The sequence below is a fragment of the Cherax quadricarinatus genome, chromosome 7 (genome assembly GCF_038502225.1).
Source record: "Cherax quadricarinatus isolate ZL_2023a chromosome 7, ASM3850222v1, whole genome shotgun sequence".
NCBI lineage: Eukaryota > Metazoa > Arthropoda > Malacostraca > Decapoda > Parastacidae > Cherax > Cherax quadricarinatus.
In genome coordinates, this window is record NC_091298.1 from 2806015 (window position 1) to 2826631 (window position 20617).

At 46.0% G+C, this 20617-nt stretch overlaps 3 protein-coding genes and 1 pseudogene across 6 annotated transcripts in view; 2 read left to right on the forward strand and 2 right to left on the reverse strand.

Annotated features, from left to right (window-relative positions):
- LOC128686806 (uncharacterized) overlaps window positions 1-6741 on the forward strand; it is a 67335-nt gene extending 60594 nt beyond the window's left edge. For all 4 annotated transcript variants that reach the window (XM_053773907.2, XM_053773904.2, XM_053773906.2 and 1 more), the window contains exon 15: window positions 5943-6741. In XM_053773907.2, coding sequence (XP_053629882.2) covers window positions 5943-6195 — 253 coding nt within the window. In that variant the 3' untranslated portion in view covers window positions 6196-6741. The remainder of the gene's footprint in view (window positions 1-5942) is intronic.
- LOC128687012 (mucosa-associated lymphoid tissue lymphoma translocation protein 1) overlaps window positions 1-20617 on the reverse strand; it is a 574887-nt gene that overhangs the window by 310209 nt on the left and 244061 nt on the right. The gene's annotated exons all lie outside the window — the stretch shown is intronic.
- LOC138852382 (uncharacterized) lies at window positions 6201-9292 on the forward strand (annotated as a pseudogene).
- The window catches only part of LOC128686807 (uncharacterized), a 19010-nt gene continuing 9969 nt past the window's right edge, over window positions 11577-20617 (reverse strand). Inside the window, exons 2-4 of the mRNA XM_070082712.1 lie at window positions 17657-17766; window positions 16979-17164; window positions 11577-13785 (exon numbers count right to left, since the gene is read on the reverse strand). Coding sequence (XP_069938813.1) covers window positions 11719-13785; window positions 16979-17164; window positions 17657-17766 — 2363 coding nt within the window. The 3' untranslated portion in view covers window positions 11577-11718. The remainder of the gene's footprint in view (window positions 13786-16978; window positions 17165-17656; window positions 17767-20617) is intronic.

Here is a 20617-nt window from a genome sequence, read left to right on the forward strand (position 1 = left end):
GGGTCAGTGTACAGGTGTTCTCAAGGGTCAGTGTACGGGTGTTCTCACGGGTCAGTGTACGGGTGTTCTCAAGGGTCAGTGTACGGGTGTTCTCAAGGGTCAGTGTACGGGTGTTCTCACGGGTCAGTGTACGGGTGTTCTCAAGGGTCAGTGTACGGGTGTTCTCACGGGTCAGTGTACGGGTGTTCTCACGGGTCAGTGTACGGGTGTTCTCAAGGGTCAGTGTACGGGTGTTCTCACGGGTCAGTGTACAGGTGTTCTCACGGGTCAGTGTACGGGTGTTCTCAAGGGTCAGTGTACGGGTGTTCTCAAGGGTCAGTGTACGGGTGTTCTCAAGGGTCAGTGTACGGGTGTTCTCAAGGGTCAGTGTACGGGTGTTCTCAAGGGTCAGTGTACGGGTGTTCTGAAGGGTCTGTGTACGGGTGTTCTCAAGGGTCAGTGTACGGGTGTTCTCACGGGTCAGTGTACGGGTGTTCTCACGGGTCAGTGTACGGGTGTTCTGACGGGTCAGTGTACGGGTGTTCTCAAGGGTCAGTGTACGGGTGTTCTCACGGGTCAGTGTACGGGTGTTCTCACGGGTCAGTGTACGGGTGTTCTCAAGGGTCAGTGTACGGGTGTTCTCAAGGGTCAGTGTACGGGTGTTCTCAAGGGTCAGTGTACGGGTGTTCTCAAGGGTCAGTGTACGGGTGTTCTCAAGGGTCAGTGTACGGGTGTTCTCACGGGTCAGTGTACGGGTGTTCTCACGGGTCAGTGTACGGGTGTTCTCAAGGGTCAGTGTACGGGTGTTCTCACGGGTCAGTCACGGGTGTTCTCAAGGGTCAGTGTACGGGTGTTCTCACGGGTCAGTGTACGGGTGTTCTCAAGGGTCAGTGTACGGGTGTTCTCAAGGGTCAGTGTACGGGTGTTCTCACGGGTCAGTGTACGGGTGTTCTCAAGGGTCAGTGTACGGGTGTTCTCAAGGGTCAGTGTACGGGTGTTCTCAAGGGTCAGTGTACGGGTGTTCTCACGGGTCAGTGTACGGGTGTTCTCACGGGTCAGTGTACGGGTGTTCTCAAGGGTCAGTGTACGGGTGTTCAGGTGTGTACGGGTGTTCACGGGTCAGTGTACGGGTGTTCTCAAGGGTCAGTGTACGGGTGTTCTCAAGGGTCAGTGTACGGGTGTTCTCAAGGGTCAGTGTACGGGTGTTCTCAAGGGTCAGTGTACGGGTGTTCTCAAGGGTCAGTGTACGGGTGTTCTCACGGGTCAGTGTACGGGTGTTCTCAAGGGTCAGTGTACGGGTGTTCTCAAGGGTCAGTGTACAGGTGTTCTCAAGGGTCAGTGTACGGGTGTTCTCACGGGTCAGTGTACGGGTGTTCTCAAGGGTCAGTGTACGGGTGTTCTCAAGGGTCAGTGTACGGGTGTTCTCAAGGGTCAGTGTACGGGTGTTCTCAAGGGTCAGTGTACGGGTGTTCTCACGGGTCAGTGTACGGGTGTTCTCAAGGGTCAGTGTACGGGTGTTCTCAAGGGTCAGTGTACGGGTGTTCTCAAGGGTCAGTGTACGGGTGTTCTCAAGGGTCAGTGTACGGGTGTTCTCAAGGGTCAGTGTACGGGTGTTCTCAAGGGTCAGTGTACGGGTGTTCTCAAGGGTCAGTGTACGGGTGTTCTCAAGGGTCAGTGTACGGGTGTTCTCAAGGGTCAGTGTACGGGTGTTCTCACGGGTCAGTGTACGGGTGTTCTCACGGGTCAGTGTACGGGTGTTCTCAAGGGTCAGTGTACGGGTGTTCTCAAGGGTCAGTGTACAGGTGTTCTCACGGGTCAGTGTACGGGTGTTCTCTCGGGTCAGTGTACGGGTGTTCTCACGGGTCAGTGTACTGGTGTTCTCACGGGTCAGTGTACGGGTGTTCTCACGGGTCAGTGTACGGGTGTTCTCACGGGTCAGTGTACAGGTGTTCTCACGGGTCAGTGTACAGGTGTTCTCACGGGTCAGTGTACAGGTGTTCTCACGGGTCAGTGTACGGGTGTTCTCACGGGTCAGTGTACGGGTGTTCTCACGGGTCAGTGTACAGGTGTTCTCACGGGTCAGTGTACGGGTGTTCTCACGGGTCAGTGTACAGGTGTTCTCACGGGTCAGTGTACAGGTGTTCTCACGGGTCAGTGTACGGGTGTTCTCACGGGTCAGTGTACGGGTGTTCTCACGGGTCAGTGTACGGGTGTTCTCACGGGTCAGTGTACGGGTGTTCTCACGGGTCAGTGTACAGGTGTTCTCACGGGTCAGTGTACGGGTGTTCTCACGGGTCAGTGTACGGGTGTTCTCACGGGTCAGTGTACGGGTGTTCTCACGGGTCAGTGTACGGGTGTTCTCACGGGTCAGTGTACGGGTGTTCTCACGGGTCAGTGTACGGGTGTTCTCACGGGTCAGTGTACGGGTGTTCTCACGGGTCAGTGTACGGGTGTTCTCACGGGTCAGTGTACAGGTGTTCTCACGGGTCAGTGTACAGGTGTTCTCACGGGTCAGTGTACAGGTGTTCTCACGGGTCAGTGTACAGGTGTTTTGAAGGGTCAGTGTACGGGTGTTCTCAAGGGTCAGTGTACGGGTGTTCTCAAGGGTCAGTGTACAGGTGTTCTCACGGGTCAATGTACGGGTGTTCTCACGGGTCAGTGTACGGGTGTTCTCAAGGGTCAGTGTACGGGTGTTCTCACGGGTCAGTGTACTGGTGTTCTCACGGGTCAATGTACAGGTGTTCTCACGGGTCAGTGTACGGGTGTTCTCAAGGGTCAGTGTACGGGTGTTCTCACGGGTCAGTGTACGGGTGTTCTCAAGGGTCAGTGTACGGGTGTTCTCAAGGGTCAGTGTACGGGTGTTCTCAAGGGTCAGTGTACGGGTGTTCTCACGGGTCAGTGTACGGGTGTTCTCAAGGGTCAGTGTACGGGTGTTCTCAAGGGTCAGTGTACGGGTGTTCTCAAGGGTCAGTGTACGGGTGTTCTCAAGGGTCAGTGTACGGGTGTTCTCAAGGGTCAGTGTACAGGTGTTCTCAAGGGTCAGTGTACGGGTGTTCTCAAGGGTCAGTGTACGGGTGTTCTCAAGGGTCAGTGTACAGGTGTTCTCACGGGTCAATGTACGGGTGTTCTCACGGGTCAGTGTACGGGTGTTCTCAAGGGTCAGTGTACGGGTGTTCTCACGGGTCAGTGTACAGGTGTTCTCACGGGTCAATGTACAGGTGTTCTCACGGGTCAGTGTACGGGTGTTCTCAAGGGTCAGTGTACGGGTGTTCTCACGGGTCAGTGTACGGGTGTTCTCAAGGGTCAGTGTACGGGTGTTCTCAAGGGTCAGTGTACGGGTGTTCTCAAGGGTCAGTGTACGGGTGTTCTCACGGGTCAGTGTACGGGTGTTCTCAAGGGTCAGTGTACGGGTGTTCTCACGGGTCAGTGTACGGGTGTTCTCAAGGGTCAGTGTACGGGTGTTCTCAAGGGTCAGTGTACGGGTGTTCTCAAGGGTCAGTGTACAGGTGTTCTCAAGGGTCAGTATACGGGTGTTCTCAAGGGTTAGTGTACGGGTGTTCTCAAGGGTCAGTGTACAGGTGTTCTCACGGGTCAATGTACGGGTGTTCTCACGGGTCAGTGTACGGGTGTTCTCAAGGGTCAGTGTACGGGTGTTCTCACGGGTCAGTGTACAGGTGTTCTCACGGGTCAATGTACAGGTGTTCTCACGGGTCAGTGTACGGGTGTTCTCAAGGGTCAGTGTACGGGTGTTCTCACGGGTCAGTGTACGGGTGTTCTCACGGGTCAGTGTACAGGTGTTCTCACGGGTCAGTGTACAGGTGTTCTCACGGGTCAGTGTACAGGTGTTCTCACGGGTCAGTGTACGGGTGTTCTTACGGGTCAGTGTACGGGTGTTCTCACGGGTCAGTGTACAGGTGTTCTCACGGGTCAGTGTACGGGTGTTCTCACGGTTCAGTGTACGGGTGTTCTCACGGGTCAGTGTACGGGTGTTCTCACGGGTCAGTGTACGGGTGTTCTCACGGGTCAGTGTACGGGTGTTCTCACGGGTCAGTGTACGGGTGTTCTCACGGGTCAGTGTACGGGTGTTCTCACGGGTCAGTGTACAGGTGTTCTCACGGGTCAGTGTACGGGTGTTCTCACGGGTCAGTGTACGGGTGTTCTCACGGGTCAATGTACAGGTGTTCTCACGGGTCAGTGTATGGGTGTTCTCACGGGTCAGTGTACAGGTGTTCTCACGGGTCAGTGTACGGGTGTTCTCACGGGTCAGTGTACGGGTGTTCTCACGGGTCAGTGTACGGGTGTTCTCACGGGTCAGTGTACGGGTGTTCTCACGGGTCAGTGTACGGGTGTTCTCACGGGTCAGTGTACGGGTGTTCTCACGGGTCAGTGTACAGGTGTTCTCACGGGTCAGTGTACGGGTGTTCTCACGGGTCAGTGTACGGGTGTTCTCACGGGTCAGTGTACAGGTGTTCTCACGGGTCAGTGTACGGGTGTTCTCACGGGTCAGTGTACAGGTGTTCTCACGGGTCAGTGTACGGGTGTTCTCACGGGTCAGTGTACAGGTGTTCTCACGGGTCAGTGTACGGGTGTTCTCACGGGTCAGTGTACAGGTGTTCTCACGGGTCAGTTTACAGGTGTTCTCACGGGTCAGTGTACGGGTGTTCTCACGGGTCAGTGTTGGAGTGATGTATAGATTACACTGTTTAAGTTAACTAAGTTTGTTATACAGTCTTGTAGTCGTTAATTTTGACATTCAGTCAACACCTCTTATTATTGTATTTAGAGGTGAGCACTAAAACCATACGGGTGACCTCTTTGTGTAGTGTTATAATGTCAATATTCATGTTATGTGTTAGAACAATATACAGATATTGACACTTTAGGAAATAGACATTTCGTTATTAGAATATTTAAAACTCTAATTTTAATATCTAATTTTACAAGAGAACTTTCTTTAAAGTTAGTAGAAAAGTGTCTGCCTGATGATTTCCAGGTAAATGTAAGTTGTAGCAGCAGTAGTGGTTTGTTTGTTACCAAGAAGAGAGTTTAAACCACGTATAGAACAAGGTAACATCAACCATCACTGAACTGGTTTACTTCCTCCCTTAAACCTGAGTTCTAATCTTATCATTGTCTAGGTTTTTTATCTACTTTTTAAACCTGCTCTTTCCTATCTTACTTTTAATATCCTTTTATATACCATGATCTTTATTAGGTATAATCAACAGGCTTATTCCCCTATACTTGTTAAGCTTTTATTCTCTTATAAAAAGAAACTATGCACGCTCTCTGCCAGTCCATACGTGGCCTTTCCTGTCATGCACTTATTAAACACCTGCACTAAGCTCTCAAAATTACTCCAACCTGCTTTTAACATGAGTCTTGATCACATCTATCCCTGTTTTATTTCCCTTTTATTCTACCCAATGCCTCATTTCACTCTCATTTCTCTCTGCCTCACTCCTACGAGATGTTATACCTCCCTGCCCAATGCATGAAATTGCTGCCTCCTTTTAACATTTAATAAATGCTCACAATATTCCCTCAGTCTTCCCGATATCTCCACCACCCATCTAAGGTCTCCATTTAGCTTTTAAATGATAAATCCATTTGTTTCATATGTTTTTAGTTTATTAACCTCATTCCAAAACTTGATTTTCAGAAATGTTTTTAAAACCTCTCTCATTCTTACTGGTTTTCATTTGCTAAATTATAAAAATATCTTATATGCTGGCTTCTTCTCTTACTTCCACCTTCACCTCATCATTCCACTAATCTTTCCCTTTCTCCTCGAGCACCCGCCCCTTGTTTATATAATCATTACTGATAATGTGATAGTGTATAATCATTGATTATCGCTCATATAATTGCTAACTTTCATAATTGTTCAAATAATAATTTCTCATAAGTTTAAAATGCACTTTTAAAACGGCATATTAATTGTAGCCTCTGGTGCTTTGCAGTGTTGCTTCGAGCAGCACCTTCAAGAGTGATGAAGACATGCAGAGTGCGATAGATGGTGTTGCATCTGTCACGGAACAGCAAGGTCAACAGTTCGGATATATGCTGTCGAATGGTGTCACTACTGACAAGACAGCAGCATGGCTTAGTTCCCACCATGACCTGGCTACCATGAGTGACAGCCAGCGTATACAACCACCGGCCACCAAGAAGGAAATTCACGCTAACAACTCCGTTTACGGCCTCTTCTGGTGAGAGTGATGAACTTGGCCGGTAAAAGAAACAAGTGTTCAGGCGAAGGTGTGTTCATTATAGACACAAACGCAGCATATTCAATGTTCAGTGTGGAGGTGAACACACTGTAAGAAATAATTATTAAAAAAAAGTTTATATTACAACCCTTGGGAAAGTGACTTTATTGTGAGGGCTGAAAGACACTTCCTGTCTGGAAAACAATAACTGTGATTTGTGTTCAGCCAAAACTGTCACACTTGAAGCACTGGAGAACTTACCATTTTGACATCCATGTGAAGGACCTTCACTCGGCTCGTCTGCCTTGTACACAGTTGGAAGGTCTGGCGTAACATTTGTAGCAAGTTGATACTGAAGAAGAGCTTAGTTGATGACAGTGACTGTCCACCCAGAACCAGCAGTGAAATAACTAACTCATGTTTTAAGAATAACAAATTCAATTTTATTTAGACATAGAATTTTATCCTTGCTGACAATTCAGTGAAGAATATATTTTTAAATGTTGAGAGGATTACTCCGAACAAATTATATATATATATATATATATATATATATATATATATATATATATATATATATATATATATATATATATATATATATATATATATATATATATATATATATATATATATATATATATATATATATATATATATATATATATATATATATATATATATATATATATATATATATATATATATATATATCAACACTGCGACTAGCCAAGGACTCTAACCCATGCTGCTTTGGCCTACCTCATGGTGGGCGAAAACTCACGACGCCTTAATCCAAAGCAGCATGGGTTCGAGTCCTTGGCTAGTCGCAGTGTTGTTATTGATCAATACCACTGTTCGTGGCCACAATAATATATATCTTTATGTATCTTCCACCTGAGGGTAATAAAATCCACAAATTTACGAAACTATAATATAATTTCTAAAATTTATCATAGTTTGACACAATGTATAGGTTACCAGCCTACCAGCCTACCAGCCTACCCCACACCAGCCTACCAGCCTACCAGCCTACCCCACACCAGCCTACCAGCCTACCCCACACCAGCCTACCCCACACCAGCCTACCCCACACAAGCCTACTCCATACCAGCCTACCCCACACCAGCCTACCAGCCTACCCCACACCAGCCTACCCCACACCAGCCTACCCCACACCAGCCTACTCCATACCAGCCTACCCCACACCAGCCTACCCCACACCAGCCTACCCCACACCAGCCTACTCCATACCAGCCTACTCCACACCAGCCTACCAGCCTACCCCACACCAGCCTACCCCACACCAGCCTACCCCACACCAGCCTATAAGCCTACCACACCAGCCCACCAGCCTACCAGCGTACCCCACGCCAGCCTACCCTACACCAGCCTAACCCACACCAGCCCATCAGCCTACCCCACACCAGCCTACCCCACGCCAGCCTACCCTACACCAGCCTAACCCACACCAGCCTACCTCACGCCAGCCTACCCTACATCAGCCTACCCCACACCAGCCTACCCCACACCAGCCTACCCCACACCAGCCTACTCCATACCAGCCTACCCCACACCAGCCTACCCCACACCAGCCTACCCCACACCAGCCTACTCCATACCAGCCTACTCCACACCAGCCTACCCCACACCAGCCTACCCCACACCAGCCTATAAGCCTACCACACCAGCCCACCAGCCTACCAGCGTACCCCACGCCAGCCTACCCTACACCAGCCTACCCCACACCAGCCCATCAGCCTACCCCACACCAGCCTACCCCACGCCAGCCTACCCTACACCAGCCTAACCCACACCAGCCTACCTCACGCCAGCCTACCCTACATCAGCCTACCCCACACCAGCCTACCCCACACCAGCCTACCCCACACCAGCCTACCCCACACCAGCCTTCCAGCCTACCCCACACCAGCCTACTCCACATCAGCCTACCCCCACCAGCCTATCCCACACCAGCCTACTCCACACCAGCCTACCAGCCTACCCCACACCAGCCTACCTCACACCAGCCTACCCCACACCAGCCTACCCCACACCAGCCTACTACACACCAGCCTACTCCACACCAGCCTTCCAGCCTACCCCACACCAGCCTACCCCACACCAGATTACCCCACACCAGCCTACCAGCCTACCCCACACCAGCCTACCCCACACCAGCCTACCCCACAACAGCCTACCCCACACCAGCCTACCCCACACCAGCCTACCCCACACCAGCCTACCCCAGCACCTACTTGAACAAATCCAATAGTATTAAGAAAATGCTGGGATACAAATATTTACAATATTTCTTTCACATCACGGCTCTAGCTCCTGGTCTTCAGTCAGTCCTCCCGCAAGGCTTCTGTGTAGAGAGAATTTTTGTGACTGTTTGAAAAAAGAACAAAATTTGCGCCGGGAAAAAACCATGGCTCATGCTGTCTAATTTTTTATATGTGTTTTTAAATTTTTCTAAAAAATAAAAAGTAAAGCTCTGTAAGAGATTAATAATAATAGACAATAAACACATTAGCTTCTAAATTATTTGTGTAGTTTTTAAATTGTTAAGTTACGGCTTAAAAGGGGCACCAGTGCCTTGAATCAAACCCAGGTTCCTTCCCTTTCCCCAAGCACTGCACGACTGGTTCAATGTTGTAATAACAACAATGTTAATGCTGGTGGAGGAGAGGCCAGGCTACCACACCATGTTCCTGACATTATACCGGCGAGTACAATGATCATTGTACAGAAATCGTAGCTGAGGACTCATTGTCAGACTCGTAATGAACCTGGTGAACTATCCTGCCATGGGGGACAATAGTAGTTAGGACTGATTGGAAGAGGAGGTAGTAGCAGTAGTAAGAAATGGTTTAGTACAGGTTCTGATCAGGTCATGAGCAGGTCCTAGCCAGGTCATAACTAGGTCCCAACCTGGTAAACTTCATTCGTGTATATCAGTAATACAATATACCGGCAATAAATTTAACGACATAAAATACTGTTTATATAATGCTATTATAGACGTTTTGCCCACCAAGGACTTGACCAGTTCTCCTGGTGGGCGAAACTCTCCTCTCAATAAAATGCCGTAAACTGCATGTTCTCTCTCAACATATATCTCCAGTTAGCAACTTGTTCTTATTACTCAAAAGACCACAGTGATGTATAAAAGAAAGGAGTTAGTGTGTATCTACATTATTAAGGGGTTTATCTACATTATTCACGATATATCTCCATTATTTACGGCACCTCTACATTCACTATCGAAAAACAAGAATGGCATTTGAGCGCATACCTAAAAAAAAAGTTTTTTTTTTTTTTAGCTGCTGTAACTTCCAGTTCCTGGAATGAAGATCCTACGAAGGTTCCTGACGTGAGTAGACGTCTGGAAAATTACAACAATGGTCGCTAAACTTGTATAAATATTATCTATATACAAAAGACGTTAGCTAGAGCAGAGAGCTTCAGTCCTGCATCAGTTAGTACTCTTGACGCCCCTGCATCAGTTAGTACTCTTGACGCCCCTGCATCAGTACTCGTGACGCTCCCTGGCATCGTCTGTCTTCTTCTCTCCTGCTTCGTATAATTTCTGAGACGACAGAGAACTGTATAAGATAACAATGTTTCTGGCAGTGCATTTTTGTTTTCGTTTAAAAGACTTTGATGGGATTATTTTATTTTTGTCTCAACGTGCGGGAAGGTGACTGGTGCGGCCGACACCACCTCACCAGTGACTAAATTACGTGGCAATGATGTTATAACATGTCTCAGATGGTTAATATCACATTAATATTAGGCCTTGGCACAGACCGGGCCGCGGGGGCGTTGATTCCCGAAGCCTTCTCCAGGTACATAATAATGTGTATGATTCAGTAAGTACAGTACAACTGTAGCCCAATTGTTTTATACGAATTTTAAGTATTGGTTGCTGCCGCAATGTTAACTTTGTGAAAGTGGAGAACTTTGAGTGAGGTAATGTAAGCAGTGTCTATATTATCTCTGGTTGTGGAGTCAACGATGTCACGTCCGACTTTAAAATGATCACGACTCTCATCACTCACATCTATAAATATTTCGAACACGAAAGGTAAAGTAGGATGGTTGTAACATTACTCTGATTGAACAAGAGGATTCCTCTGCTGGTAGCCATTTTGACACATTTGGAGGATGTATTACGCAGCTGCAGGGTTAGGAAGACTTCAGACTGACCACTGAACATAGAACGCTTCCTAACTTTGTCGAGTTTAGCGCTTACCTTGATTATTATAATACTGAATATACATCATTTTCTTTCTATAAAGTTGACTTACAACACAAATACAAAAATATTCAAATCTTGTTAGTGTGTCCCTGAAGGGAGCTCCTCAGTGCTATTGCCTGGTTCTTGATCCAGAAAACTGGAGATGTCATTCAATTCCTTGAATGTGTGCCATTGTCTCCCATACCCCTGGCATTGAATAACCCCTGTGGGTTTAGCGCGTCTCGCTAGATAATTTTACGTGAAGCAGAAACAAACTTATCAACAGTTTAATATAAAATTTATGCTAATTTCTCTAAGAAACAGGAAACTAACATTATAGAAATAATTGTTCATTAAACATTGGAGATGTTAGGAGATGAAAGTAAGAGTTTCTGTGATGCTGCTGCTCCGTGATGCTGCTGCTCCGTGATGCTGCTGCTCCGTGATGCTGCTGCTCCGTGATGCTGCTGCTCCGTGATGCTGCTGCTCCGTGATGCTGCTGCTCCGTGATGTTGCTGTTGCTCCGTGGTGGTGGTGGTGCTGCTGCTGCTCCGTGGTGGTGGTGCTGCTGCTGCTGCTCCGTGGTGGTGGTGCTGCTGCTGCTGCTCCGTGGTGGTGATGCTGCTGCTGCTCCGTGGTGGTGGTGCTGCTGTTGCTGCTCCGTGGTGGTGCTGCTGCTGCTGCTCCGTGGTGGTGGTGGTGCTGCTGCTGCTCCGTGGTGGTGGTGCTGCTGTTGCTGCTCCTTAGTGCGCATGTTTGTACTGAATCAAAATTTGATTTTTGTTCATTTTTAAATGAGATCTACTAGCATGAAAGAAAACAATACATGTATTTGAAACCTTCTGGTAATGAATACTAATTCAGTTTATGTACATTTTACGTGGAATCTGACCCATTAGTCAGAGACGTAATATTAACGCACACACACACACTTGGTCCTGTAGTGTCTACTCGATGATTAACATTAATAACTGTACTGCTGTGTTCAGCTAGTCACTGAGGAGACGTCAAAGGCCTCATTCTTCTGTGTTACTCATTATGGAAGCAAACTGATCAACACTGATCTCAGTCTTTCACTACACGTTCCCAGCTTGACACTCAACTCTCACCATAAAATGTATTGGGGGGTTTAACTACAAGATTTGTGAACTTGTGCAGTCTGTGTTTCCCGTAGACTTTATGTTCTCTCACACGCACACGTTCAGTAATCGTGTGTCTGGGATCTCGGTCTCCCAGATTGTCTCTGGCAGTTGTGTTGTAGATTCCAAGCTTTGCATAGTTCACTTAGAAGGTGTTATCGTCAGGCCGCTTGCGACAGTTGCGGCAAACGAGAATAATGACAGCCACGGCTACTACAGTGCCACCCGCGGCACCTAGCCCCAGTGCCACGTAGTTGAACTTAGAACCTGTACGAGAGAAACAGATCTCTGGGGCCTCGTCATGTTGAGCGGCCCCAGAACTGTTTCCTGGACAGTTGCGGACGCCATTACATACCAGATCATCATGGATACAAGCAGCTTGACCGGGACACACGAATTCGCACTCGCCGGGCGCCATCAGTTTGGAGGTCATGACCGTGCCATCACTGTTCTTAGGAATCTCGAATAACTCCGTCCAAGTCAACTTGAAGTTGGAGTGACCTGGCGCTGAGGATTTAAAATGAATTATTATGGCGCCCTCTGTCAGGTCGCGAGCTTTAAGAATATTGGCCTTAGACTCGTCGACTGTGTCTCCCTTCTCACAGATGGTAAACTCAGGCCGGTCCCTTCCTGGTAAAAATACTTCAATAACTTCCAGCGAACAATCATTTAAAGAGAAGTCGAGCTGGTCGACATAGAGCCACACATCTCGGTCCTGTTTCACTCTCAGCTCCCATATACAGTGAACATCCTCTCCATAGCCACCATACACGTATGGTTCATATTTTGGATAGATTATATTACCCTCGGTAGAAGCTGGAATGACTGTGGGGCCACAGATAGGACTGTGGATGAACTTGTATGTACCCTCAAAAATTGGTGTGGTTGACTTGAAGTAGTTCTGCATGGCATGACGGTGATCTACGTGCATCTCTAGCGTGAGAGACGGTCCATTAGAGACAATACTAGGGGGAAGACGGTTTCCTGCGAGCCAGTTGTCGCAAATGCAAACATTGGTGCCATTTCGGAATGGATCGATGATCTTCAGTTTGTCAACTTTGTCGTTCAGGCAGTCCATACAGTCGTCATCATTATGTTTAAAGTTTGTGGAATTAATAGTAAGAAGTATACGGCGGTACTGATAGCGTGGAGCTTTGAAATGATACCGACAGAGGACGTCTTCGTCAGTCTTGTAGAGCAGTGTGTTGAGGGGCGACCCAAACTTTCCCTCGGGTCTCACGAAAGACTCGAAGAGTTCATCACAGAGTGTGTCCTCCACAGGCTTGCCATAGTGTGTGTTATTGAAGAAGTCATACTGCGCCCAGTAGTACAGCGAAGACCCATCGTAACTTCCTGTACGACTCTCGAACTTCACGAACATTGCACTTCCTGATGATATGAAGTCATGTTTCTCCAGTGGCCGAGAAAATGTATCGCAAAACATCTTCATAATACGAGCGTCATCTTCACGATCAGAGTCGTATATGATGAGTGTTTCCCCGCAGTCTCCGTCGTACGGACGTATGGGAGCCTCAATGGGACGTACACGGAAGGAAGGAAAGTACATCCTGACTACTTCGTCGGCACGTCCGCGAATTAAATAGGAGCAGGAAGTCCCTGGGGGATACCAGTGAGCCAGAGATAGAAAGATGGACTCCTGCCCACGCTCAACAGTATCGCTGGAGAACACCCAGTCACACGTTCCGTTCCTCGACCCGCTGGACTCTACATGACCCGGCCAATTACCCACGTTGAAATGGAATCCTGTGTTGAGGAAGGGACCAGCAGGAGAAGACACGAACTCAACCATCACGTCCTGACCAGAGCCAATGATGGAGTGAGGGAAGCGGCCCATCCCGCAGAAGGTGCCAATTAGAGCCGCGTCCTCATTCTTTCCGTCGTACACTCTGATGAAGTCGAACGGACAGTTAGTGCTCAGTGGTCGCATGGGGCACATCATGGGGTTCTCGCAGCGCTGACCATCCACATTGAATTCTTCGTTTTCAATGTAGAGCTTGATGAAGGGCATGCGGGTGTTGAGGTAGTACTTGCAGTGCAGGTTGCGAGGGTACACACTTGGGTACCCTGGAGACTGCACGAAGCAAGACTGCAACTTGCAGTCTGTGAAGACCCTCTCGCAGTAGGTCCCTGGGACCACCTCCCCGCGGCGGTACGGGTACAAGACAGGGTTAGGACCAAAGCGACCATACACCTGCAAGATACGAGGTTCCTTCATTAATACAAACTTAAGGTATTACCACACCAACTTTATCGCTTCTTTGTGATTAGTGAAATCAATATTTCTGACATTATTATTACATGAAATATCAAGGATACAAATTCAATAGTTCATATTTATGCACATTGTGACACAATTTATATGCACAACGAGATGTATGTATGTGTGTGTGTGTGTGTGTGTGTGTGTGTGTGTGTGTGTGTGTGTGTGTGTGTGTGTGTGTGTGTGTGTGTATCTAATGGAGTATATCTTAGTGTATATTCACCGACCCAATAGGTGTAGTGTGGAGGAATGGAAGGCTTTCAGGTTTGATCCAAGGAAGGGGAGGATAAATCCAATTCCTTGGACTGTGTGTCTGTCAGTCAGTCTGTCTGTCTGTCTCTCTCTCTCTCTCTCTCTCAGCTCTTTGCTGATGACACTGTGCTCTTGGGAGATTCTGAAGAGAAGTTGCAGAGATTGGTTGATGAATTTGGTAGGGTATGCAAAAGAAGAAAATTAAAAGTGAATACAGGAAAGAGTAAGGTTATGAGGATAACAAAAAGATTAGGTGATGAAAGATTGGATATCAGATTGGAGGGAGAGAGTATGGAGGAGGTGAATGTATTCAGATATTTGGGAGTGAACGTGTCAGCGGATGGGTCTATGAAGGATGAGGTGAATCATAGAATTGATGAGGGGAAAAGGGTGAGTGAAGAGTATATGGAGAAAAAGAGAGAGGTTAAGAGAGTGGTGAAGCAATGTAAAAAGAGAGCAAATGAGAGAGTGGGTGAGATGTTATCAACAAATTTTGTTGAAAATAAGAAAAAGTTTTGGAGTGAGATTAACAAGTTAAGAAAGCCTAGAGAACAAATGGATTTGTCAGTTAAAAATAGGAGAGGAGAGTTATTAAATGGAGAGTTAGAGGTATTGGTAAGATGGAGGGAATATTTTGAGGAATTGTTAAATGTTGATGAAGATAGGGAAGCTGTGATTTCGTGTATAGGGCAAGGAGGAATAACATCTTGTAGGAGTGAGGAAGAGCCAGTTGTGAGTGTGAGGGAAGTTCGTGAGGCAGTAGGTAAAATGAAAGGGGGTAAGGCAGCCGGGATTGATGGGATAAAGATAGAAATGTTAAAAGCAGGTGGGGATATAGTTTTGGAGTGGTTGGTGCAATTATTTAATAAATGTATGGAAGAGGGTAAGGTACCTAGGGATTGACAGAGAGCATGCATAGTTCCTTTGTATAAAGGCAAAGGGGATAAAAGAGAGTGCAAAAATTATAAGGGGATAAGTCTGCTGAGTATACCTGGTAAAGTGTATGGTAGAGTTATTATTGAAAGAATTAAGAGTAAGACGGAGAATAGGATAGCAGATGAACAAGGAGGCTTTAGGAAAGGTAGGGGGTGTGTGGACCAGGTGTTTACAGTGAAACATATAAGTGAACAGTATTTAGATAAGGCTAAAGAGGTCTTTGTGGCATTTATGGATTTGGAAAAGGCGTATGACAGGGTGGATAGGGGGGCAATGTGGCAGATGTTGCAAGTGTATGGTGTAGGAGGTAGGTTACTGAAAGCAGTGAAGAGTTTTTACGAGGATAGTGAGGCTCAAGTTAGAGTATGTAGGAAAAAGGGAAATTATTTCCCAGTAAAAGTAGGCCTTAGACAAGGATGTGTGATGTCACCGTGGTTGTTTAATATATTTATAGATGGGGTTGTAAGAGAAGTAAATGCGAGGGTCTTGGCAAGAGGCGTGGAGTTAAAAGATAAAGAATCACACACAAAGTGGGAGTTGTCACAGCTGCTCTTTGCTGATGACACTGTGCTCTTGGGAGATTCTGAAGAGAAGTTGCAGAGATTGGTGGATGAATTTGGTAGGGTGTGCAAAAGAAGAAAATTAAAGGTGAATACAGGAAAGAGTAAGGTTATGAGGATAACAAAAAGATTAGGTGATGAAAGATTGAATATCAGATTGGAGGGAGAGAGTATGGAGGAGGTAAATGTATTCAGATATTTGGGAGTGGACGTGTCAGCGGATGGGTCTATGAAAGATGAGGTGAATCATAGAATTGATGAGGGGAAAAGAGTGAGTGGTGCACTTAGGAGTCTGTGGAGACAAAGAACTTTGTCCTTGGAGGCAAAGAGGGGAATGTATGAGAGTATAGTTTTACCAACGCTCTTATATGGGTGTGAAGCATGGGTGATGAATGTTGCAGCGAGGAGAAGGCTGGAGGCAGTGGAGAAGTCATGTCTGAGGGCAATGTGTGGTGTGAATATAATGCAGAGAATTCGTAGTTTGGAAGTTAGGAGGAGGTGCGGGATTACCAAAACTGTTGTCCAGAGGGCTGAGGAAGGGTTGTTGAGGTGGTTCGGACATGTAGAGAGAATGGAGCGAAACAGAATGACTTCAAGAGTGTATCAGTCTGTAGTGGAAGGAAGGCGGGGTAGGGGTCGGCCTAGGAAAGGTTGGAGGGAGGGGGTAAAGGAGGTTTTGTGTGCGAGGGGCTTGGACTTCCAGCAGGCATGCGTGAGCGTGTTTGATAGGAGTGAATGGAGACAAATGGTTTTTAATACTTGACGTGCTGTTGGAGTGTGAGCAAAGTAACATTTATGAAGGGATTCAGGGAAACCGGCAGGCCGGACTTGAGTCCTGGAGATGGAAAGTACAGTGCCTGCACTCTGAAGGAGGGGTGTTAATGTTGCAGTTTAAAAACTGTAGTGTAAAGCACCCTTCTGGCAAGACAGTGATGGAGTGAATGATGGTGAAAGTTTTTCTTTTTCGGGCCACCCTGCCTTGGTGGGAATCGGCCAGTGTGATAATAAAATAAAAAAATAATATATATATATATAAATATATATATATATATATATATATATATATATATATATATATATATATATATATATATATATATATATATATATATATATATATTCTGTCTCTCTCTCTCTATTCTGTCCCTCTCTCCCTCCTCCTAATGTCTGTCTTTCCCCCCGTTTCAATGCCTCCATTACTCTCTGTTCACTGTTTCTTTATAATTTTCCCCGTTGTCTCCTTGTTGACTACCGTTGCTTGCATTCCCGTTGCCTAAGTGCCTTCCTTCCCTTGACTTCCTCACATTCCCGCTTTCTCCCTCTCCTCTTCCTTTCTGCATCCCCCCCGTTTACCCCTCCCCCAGTTACCTCTGTACCTCTTTCTGTTGCTCGACGCGAGAATCAAAACTGAAGTACGTCTCCTCGGTGAAGTTGTTGACGTTGAAGATGATCTTGACGAACGACGTCTCTGAGATGAACGTCCTCGTCTGTTCTATCTCCCCGCAGAACATTCCTAAGTTCTTCCTGTTGGACACCTCCGTTTGTGCGTTGCCATCCATGATCTGTTGGCGAGGCTACCGTTAGTGCGCCTCCAAGAATGAGCTACCAAACTAATATACATATATATATATATATATATATATATATATATATATATATATATATATATATATATATATATATATATATATATATATATATATATATATATATATGCAAAACAACCACTCTGAAAGAATAGAGAAATTCCAAGCGCTTTCGTGACTACTCACATTATCAGATTAGTTCCTTGATAATGTGAGTAGTCACGAAAGCGCTTGGAATTTCTCTATTCTTTCAGAGTGGTTGTTTTGCATATTTTGAAATCACCTGTTTACTGTGATCTTATTGCATATATATATATATATATATATATATATATATATATATATATATATATATATATATATATATATATATATATATATATATATATATATATATATATTATATATATATTCATGTGTCTCATTTACGTTATATACCGTCATTCATATGTCTGATGGGTTTCTCACGCAGGTGGAACTAAGAGGTCGCAGCGGCCAGTAATTAAACTGAGAAAGATGAGGACTTTCCTGAGCTGAGAAAAAAGTTTCTCTTTTGAAGTGATGGGAACGAGAAAGTTCTTAACACGAATGTGAAATATTTGAGGAATATTTTTCTAGAGAATCCAGGGAGCGAGACATTCTTCTTTAGAATGTAGAGTGGCAACATTACCCTGCTAGAATGAATAATAATAATGATTAAATTATTATTATTATTATTATTAACATTAACATTATTATTATTATTATTATTATTATTATTATTATTATTATTATTATTATTATTATTATTATTATTATTATTATTATTATTATTATTATTATTATTATATCTGTGCGGAGGATTTAATGTATTATGTGCAATGAATTACTGAGATAGCTGTTGATCTATCTGGGATAGTTGATAATCTATCTAGGATAGTTGTATATGTATCTGGAATATTTGTTGTTCTATCTAATATAATCGTTGATCTATCTGGGATAATTTTTGATTTGCATGTAGGAACACGTACGTATACACACACACACACACACACACACACACACACACACACACACACACACACACACACACACACACACAACACACACACACACACACACACACACACAAACACACACAACACACAACACACACAACACACACACACACACACACACACACACACACACACACACACACACACACACACACACACACACACACACACACACACACACACACCGACCAATCAAGCTGATTCTCAGGACGGAAACAGTGCGGAACAGGATCCTCCAAGAGAAACCACGATTGAAATACTTGGAAGAGTACAAGAGGGTGTTCCTAGACAGAGACAGAACACAATCAGAACGACAGCAGCTGAGGGAGAGGACAAAAAAGCGAAAGGAGCTAGGAAAAGAGACAAGGATGGGACCAGCAGAGGTCAGTCAGAGCAGAACAGAACAGCAAGGGCAAGCACACACACAACTATTCTCAGAACCATACAACCTATCACACCATCCCAACACACACTACAATCCATACCCACAGCATCCACCCAACACCGAGCTATAGAATCCCACAGTATGCCACCAGGTCTCCCACCCTTACAGGCCCCACAAACCACAGTGTTGGAAAGGAAACTGAAGGTATGGTACACAAACGCTGATGGTATAACAAATAAGTGGGAGGAGTGGTATGAAAGAGTCAAAGAGGCATCACCGAACATCATAGCTCTCACAGAAACCAAGCTTGCAGGTATGATAACAGATGCCATCTTTCCAATGGGATACCAAATCCTGAGGAAAGACAGAGGGAACAGTGGGGGGGGGGGGGTGGAGGAGGGGCATTGCTGATCAAAAATCGCTGGAATTTTGATGAGCTGGAGAGAGGAGACAGCGGAGAAGAAAGTGATTACATAGCGGGAACGCTTCACTCTGGAGGTCCCAAAGTGGTAATAGCAGTGATGTATAACCCACCACAGAACAGCAGGAGGCCAAGGCAAGAGTACGACGAGAGCAATAGAGCGATGGTTGACACACTGGCTAGAGTGGCCGGAAGAGCTCATGCATGTAGGGCAAAGCTCCTGATCATGGGTGACTTTAACCACAAGGAGATCGATTGGGAGAACTTGGACCTGCATGGGGGCCAAGATACATGGAGGGCTAAGATGATGGAGGTGGTACTGGAAAACTTCATGTACCAACACGTAAGGGACACTACAAGAGAGAGAGGAGAGGATGAACCAGCAAGGCTAGACTTAGTATTCGCCTTGAGTAGTGCAGATATCGAGGACATCACATATGAAAGACCCCTTGGTGCCAGTGACCATGTGGTTTTAAGCTTCGAATACACAGTAGAGCTACAAGTGGAGGGAGAAGCAGGAAGGCCAGGACGAATGAAGCCAAAATACAAGAAAGGGGACTACACAGGAATGAGGAACTTCCTGAACGGGGTTCAGTGGGACAGAGAACTGGCAGGGAAGCCAGTTAATGAGATGATGGAATATGTAGCAACAAAATGCAAGGAGGCTGAGGAGAGGTTTGTACCCAAGGGAAACAGGAATAATGAAAAAGCCAGGATGAGCCCATGGTTTACCCAAAGGTGCAGGGAGGCAAAAACCAAGTGTGCTAGGGAATGGAAGAAATATAGAAGGCAAAGGACCCAGGAGAATAAGGAGAGCAGTCGTAGAGCCAGAAACGAATATTCACAGATAAGAAGGGAGGCCCAAAGACAATATGAAAACGACATAGCAGCGAAAGCCAAATCTGACCCGAAACTGTTGTACAGCCACATCAGGAGGAAAACAACAGTCAAGGACCAGGTAATCAGGCTAAGGAAGGAAGGAGGAGAGACAACAAGAAATGACCGTGAAGTATGTGAGGAACTCAACAAGAGATTCAAAGAAGTGTTCACAGAGGAGACAGAAGGGGCTCCAGAAAGACGGAGAGGTGGGGCACACCACCATGTGCTGGACACAGTGCACACAACCGAGGAAGAAGTGAAGAGGCTTCTGAGTGAGCTAGATACCTCAAAGGCAATGGGGCCAGATAACATCTCCCCATGGGTATTGAGAGAGGGAGCAGAGGCGCTATGCGTACCCCTAACAACAATATTCAATACATCTATCGAAACAGGGAGATTGCCTGAGGCATGGAAGAGAGCAAATGTAGTCCCAATCTTTAAAAAAGGAGACAGACATGAAGCACTAAACTACAGACCAGTGTCACTGACATGTATAGTATGCAAAGTCACGGAGAAGATTGTCAGGAGAAGAGTGGTGGAACACCTAGAAAGGAATGATCTCATCAACAGCACCCAACATGGTTTCAGGGACGGGAAATCCTGTGTCACAAACCTACTGGAGTTCTATGATATCGTGACAGCAGTAAGACAAGAGAGAGAGGGGTGGGTGGATTGCATATTCTTGGACTGCAAGAAGGCGTTTGACA